The sequence below is a fragment of the Bidens hawaiensis genome, unplaced genomic scaffold (genome assembly GCF_021521415.1).
Source record: "Bidens hawaiensis isolate Kalapana, Puna unplaced genomic scaffold, B.hawaiensis_p1.1 tig00020134_1, whole genome shotgun sequence".
Taxonomy (NCBI): domain Eukaryota; kingdom Viridiplantae; phylum Streptophyta; class Magnoliopsida; order Asterales; family Asteraceae; genus Bidens; species Bidens hawaiensis.
In genome coordinates, this window is record NW_027493065.1 from 40,921 (window position 1) to 47,040 (window position 6,120).

A 6,120-nucleotide genomic window follows, 5' to 3' on the forward strand; every position below is an offset into this window, starting at 1 on the left:
AAAATAAAATCCACCAGCTATCCCCTAGGCGCCTCGCGACCAGGGTGTGGAAACCCGGCCGCGCAGCGCGGCGTGTCCTACCAAGAGGGCTGGTCAGACCGGCCCGGTCTGATCGGTTATCTGTTCTGATCCTTCCTGACGCGTTCCGGATCTCCGTTTTGGCTCTTTTTAGCTCATTTTTCGCCTTTTTTGATCATGATCAACTCCCGGAACCTACGAAACATAAAAATGTTAGTAGTATACAAATCTCGACTAAACACGAACAAAAACTATTCACATATTAAATAAAATATACACGGAAAACATAAGCATTTAGCATTATATAAAATATGTTCTATAATTTTGTTATTATATATTTATATTTAAGTTAATAGTCTTTTTTAATGACCACCATACAAAGTTTTTTCTAGAATTTCTTAGTATTTCTATAGCATGTTTATTTCATCTATGTCGCGTCGTTAAAATAGAGTTGTTTTCACAATAAAGTATATAAGTTTCGTTGAAAACGAAATTGTGTTCGTAATAGAACAATTTTTTTATTGTGAGTTATATAGTGAGTGCAGTACCACATTGATACCGTAATAAGCCGAACTGATACAAACCATTTGTAAGGCCCCGTTACCGGTGCCTCACATTTGGACGTTGGATTTACTCATAAACACAGTTCTAAATATCAGAGTTAATTAAAACTTTCGCGGAATATAAAACTTTCATTAAACATTACATATAACTTCATAAACATGTCTTAACATAGATAAACATAAAACATCTTGAGTCTTCAGATACCAGACTCTTATTTTTATGCCATGTGTCCCCGCTCAAGCCAGCTGTCTCATTCTACTCACTAGCGTGCATACTAAAACATACTAAAAGTCAGCTACGCTGAGTGAGTTCTAGCTAATCATAGATCTTACCTTCAATCATGCATCCGAAGATACATAATAATTACTTTACTAATTCTCTTTCATTTCATACTTTCATGCGTACATACTTTATTACTTTCATACTTTATATTTACTGTTCTTTCTATCTCATATATTATTAGGGTCTGATCCTTTACTTTTCTATCTCAGATATTAATAGGGTCTGATCCCTCTTTCCTTTGTCTATCTCGGATATTATTAGGGTCTGATCCCTTTCTTGTCTATCTCAGATATTAGTAGGGTCTGATCCCTCTTTACTTCTCTATCTCAGATATTATTAGGGTCTGATCTCTTTTTTCTCTATCTCAGATATTATTAGGGTCTGATCCCTTACTTCTTCATCTTCGTACATCCTGTCTTTACATACTCGTAACATACATATACATTCTTTATTCATTCATACATGTTCATATGTTGCACATATATCTATCATACACATTCATCTAATTTATACATACCTCCATTGTCAATACGTGCAATATCCGAAGATCGTTCACATACCGACAAGCTTTCGTTCACATTCAAGATATACATAATTCACATATAAATCATACATGGCATACACTTACCATTTAAGGTAAGTGTATTAACTATCACATCGAGTATGCACACAGCCCCGAAAACATAACAAGGAATGAGGCTAGAAACTCACCTGAATGCGGTTACGTTCACCGGTAATAGTTATTCCCTTCTTGAGCTGTGCACGGCTAACTGTATAATATTTACATGTATCAATTAACTATTACTACTCGTATTGTATTTCTATCTTTATATAACCCACAAAGAACGGGGGTCCGTGGGCAGCGCCCCTTGCAACGGGGTTCTAGGGGCGGTAGGCCCTAGCGGGGTCCAAGGGGCAGATCCCCTGGCTGGGGTTAAGCTGATTCGTTAACTCATTCGCTATAACAAATTAAGCCTGATTCGTTAACTAATTCGTTACTTTCATAATCTAGTTCGTTAACTAATTCGTCATCTGATCATCATCTGATTCGTCATTCCAATTCATTATCTGAACAAGCCCTGATTCGTTACCTTATTCTTAACGAATTGGCGAGTAACGAATCTCCTGATTCGTTATCTGGTTCGCTAGCTGATTCGTGATTTGGTTCGCTATCTAGTTCGTTATTTGGGCATAACGAATGGGTGAATTGATTCGTTGTTTGGACTTAATGAATTGGCGAACTGATTCGTTATCTTGCCTTAACGAATTGGTTAGTTGATTCGTTACCTTACACCCATCTTATTCAGACTTTGACTCAAGGTCAAAGTCAAAATCGCCAAGAACAGCAAATAGTCAACAGACCTCAGATTTGCAATTTAACACTCAAATCTTAACGAAATAACACGAAATTGGTATCACTGGATTTGTATTCATCTTGCCTACAAACCCTTGGTGTCCAATCGGCCAAACATACGTGTTTAAAGGGTGAGATTTGAGCATATATACATGTGGCTCGTTTATCCAATAATTAAACCATCAATTGTTATCGAATTTCAGTAAGGTTTGATGTGTTGGGCTTGTTTTAACCATTTAAACACAGATATAAGATTTCTAGATAAAAACCAGACCTAAACGAACAAGTTCTCGATATAAACGTACCTTAAACGAGTCGAACTACGAACACGAGCTGGTCTTTGATGTAGGTTCGGTTCATCACAACGTTCTAGCACCAACGGGTTCGGGTTTCCACCTTCGGATCTAGGCTCGGGTTTTAGGATGGTGTTTGTGTGTGTTTTCCAATGTGTAGGCTATGGTGTAGATTAGGGTTTTAAGGGGTATTTATACTCCCTTAAGCCCGTGGACCTTCGGTCCATCTTTCCTTTTTGGTCCATAATTAATTACATCTAATTAGTCTACTTATCATTCCATCTTTATTATTTTACTATTTTTCTATTAACTCAAGTAAATTTTTCCATCTTAAATAAATAATATATTCTTAGAAATTTCTATATTAATAATTGAATAAATAATATATTAATTATTTATTCTTAGAAATTTCGGGATGTTACACCATTTTTTTATATTTAGATACACATTTTTTTATCGAGTGATAGTCGTTATGATATGTTTGTATATTTGCATTTAAAAACCTGAGCCCGTTAACACACTAGTTATCTTTTATTAGAGAGGCCAGGGCACCAATCCGGGTATCCTTCACGGCTTAGAAGCCACATGGTAACACCGCCGCCACCCATACGGGTAGGGCGAGCAGCTTCTTTCAACTAAAAACCTTTGCCACATAAACCAATTTGTGAGTACTTGCATAATTTCAATTTGGACAAATTACATTTAAGAGTGAAACCAAGATGGATTCTTTTCTTCCGGCCATCTCTATAGCAACTATGTTCAAACTTCAAAGGACGTAACAATCAAAGAAAGGAAGAAAACCTAATTTTTGTGTTTTTGTTGGGCTTAGGATGAGATGAATGGGCTTCTTTTAGTTGATAATATTTAACCTAAAAGAAAGGCTCAAAATTATTTTTCTCAGTTTAAATTATGTAATTTTTTAATATTAATAAAATTTTAATTTTAATTACATTTTGTTGTTAAATGTATTTAAATTTTAAAAAAAATTCTAGGTACTTGTGGGTAGATTCTGCCAATGATTTTGTAGTTTATGGGTATTTGAGGGTATAAATAGGATGACAATATGGGATTGGTCGATGCTAGGGTACTACCTATGAGTAAGGCAGTCATTTTTACTCGAAACCCAACCCCAAAAAACCCGCACCCGAACTCGAACCCGAACTAAACCAAACCGAAAAACCCGAATCCGAGAAAAGACTAACCCGAACCCGAACTGAAGTAATTCGGGTTTGATTCGGGGTTGGCCATAAGGTGTGACCGGGTGTGGTTGACGGCCACAGACCCGACACCCCGTAGGCCCGAATTTTTTATTTGTAAATTATATGTATTTTTATTTAAACAATATGTATATTTAGTGTTTAAACTCAATTACATAACCATTAGTTTGGTCTAGTGAAGGGTATTACTCTCAACCCAAAGATTGTGAGTTATACTCTCATTTGAGGCATGTTTAATCTTATTTTTATACCAAAGTTTTTTACATAACACAATTATAAACAAGTAAACCCATACAAAAATTAAATTGTTTAAATCCAACAAAATACTCTTTTTATTTAAGGCCTCAAAATTTTTTTGCCTTCGGCCCAAATTTTTTTTTCTTTCTCGAAGTCGGCCCTGGTTTGATTTATAAGTTTCGGGTCAACCCAAATAAACTTTTAGTATTGAAATTAAATATATTTTTAGGTATAACAGGCTTAGTCTTAGCCACTAAAATTATCAGTTGCTGACCTTAATCGATTTTTGTCATTCCAACTATTATGTATCGATTGTTTATTTTTAATTTATGTTTTTCGATTATTACTAATAGCAACCGTAATCGAACAACTAAATCACGTCCGATTGAAGAAGGTTATGGTTCGAGTTAGTTACTTAGTTTTATTCTTCTTTTTAATTGTTTTATCAAATTATGTTGGTTTATTATTTGATTATTTGCTATACGAGCAAAGAAGAATATGTTGTTATAATTTTAGCATTGAAGTTTTTTATTTTTTTTTGTTTTGTTTTCTAAGATACTCGAAACACGATTAACTAACTCAAAAAAACCCGAACCCGAATTACCCGAACCCAAATAAGAGATTTGGGTTGAGTTTCGGGTTAAGATTTAAAACTTTGAACCCCGAAGAACCCGACAAGAAAATCCGAAACCTAGAACACCCCTACCCATGAGTGCCCTTCACCTATTATGTCTCATCATTACTTTATACGATCCTCTATGCTAATTTCATTTTAACAAATAATGGAAAAAGCTGAAATCTAAACATTTGCAACCTTAAAAAGTTCTATCATTTATGTAAACGATTATAAGTTTATACTTAAATAATCTGACCAAGCAAATCATGATAAAAGCAGTATGCAATCACTTGCACAAAATGTTAAAATTGATTATGTTTCAAAACAATGCATGAAAAAGAGTACGTTTAAGCTTTAAACTAACACTTGAAAATATTTACATAATTGAAAATATATCCTTATCATCTTAATATTAAACAAAAACGCCATGGTTTTCAAACAAAATTAGGTAAGCAAAATTATGGAACAAAGTTTGTATCAATAAAAACAAACAATGGAATCAGTACACTCTTGAAACTTGCAATTAACCGTCTAAAAATTTAATTCCTTAAATTTGCATAATACCATAATGAAGTAAATTAACATCCCTAATCAAATACATTATTATTATAATCCCACTACTAATTACTCAAAGCCATAACGCTCCAGCCTCTTTCAAAAGTGGAACCAACGTCCCATTAATATGCGAACCCATGACTCGATCCATCGAACCCACCAACTTGCCACCAATAAACACCACTGGCACCGCGGTCGAGCTGCCCATAAGTCTAACCAAAGCCCTCTCAATCTCTCGTCCTCTAACCGGGTCCTCATCGAGCTCGTACACTGTCGGGTTCACACCCATGCCAGAAAACAAGCTCTTGACCGCGTAGCACATGCAACATGTGCTCAAACTGAATATTACTACAGCACTTCGTGAAGCTAGTTTTGCAACACGGTCTAGTGGGTCCACAGATACGGTCGGGTGGTACTGTCGTGTTAGTGGCATGAAGTTGTAGTAGTACCCCGTGGTGTTGCGGTTGCTCATCCATGTGTCGGTTGCGGTTGGTGCTTGATATTGCATTGTGTGGATTTTGTATATATTAATATATATATTTTTAGGTGTGACGAGTGGTGATTTAAATTATGTGATGTTTGAGAGAATGGAATGGAATGGAATGGAATGGAATGGAATGAAATGAAATGATAAGGGTGATGATGGTGGTGGTGTTTATATAGGGATTGACTGGCTGGTTGTAGAGAATGAGAGAATGGTGGGGATTGGGGAACATAAATCTCGTGTTTCAATAAAGTATCTAAATTTATTATTATTATATAAATAATTATATGTTAGGGTGTGTACCATCTTTCTATTATTTTCAGAGTGGATGTGTTCATCCTTCTAGTAAATTGATCACTTTACTAATCTTTGGTCAAAGTAAGAAAAAGATGTTACATGGGTTATTCTTACAGTATTGTTGGTGATTAAGAAAACAATGAATTGTGTTATTTTCTTTAATAAAAAAATCGGCTAGCTTTTTCATAATCGTGGAAGTCATA

At 35.1% G+C, this 6,120-nt stretch overlaps 1 protein-coding gene across 1 annotated transcript; it reads right to left on the reverse strand.

Moving 5' to 3' along the window:
* Window positions 1–4,981: 4,981 nt before the first annotated feature.
* LOC143559951 (glutaredoxin-C1-like) lies at window positions 4,982–5,644 on the reverse strand. The gene has a single exon (XM_077048369.1). It carries the CDS (start codon window positions 5,642–5,644, stop codon window positions 5,210–5,212), a length of 435 nt encoding a protein of 144 aa, XP_076904484.1. The 3' UTR covers window positions 4,982–5,209.
* Between the last annotated feature and the right edge of the window lie 476 nt (window positions 5,645–6,120).

Bases quoted from the DNA above. Each gene is read 5' to 3' on its own strand.
- LOC143559951 (XM_077048369.1), bottom strand. From the start codon at position 5,644: ATGCAATATCAAGCACCAACCGCAACCGACACATGGATGAGCAACCGC.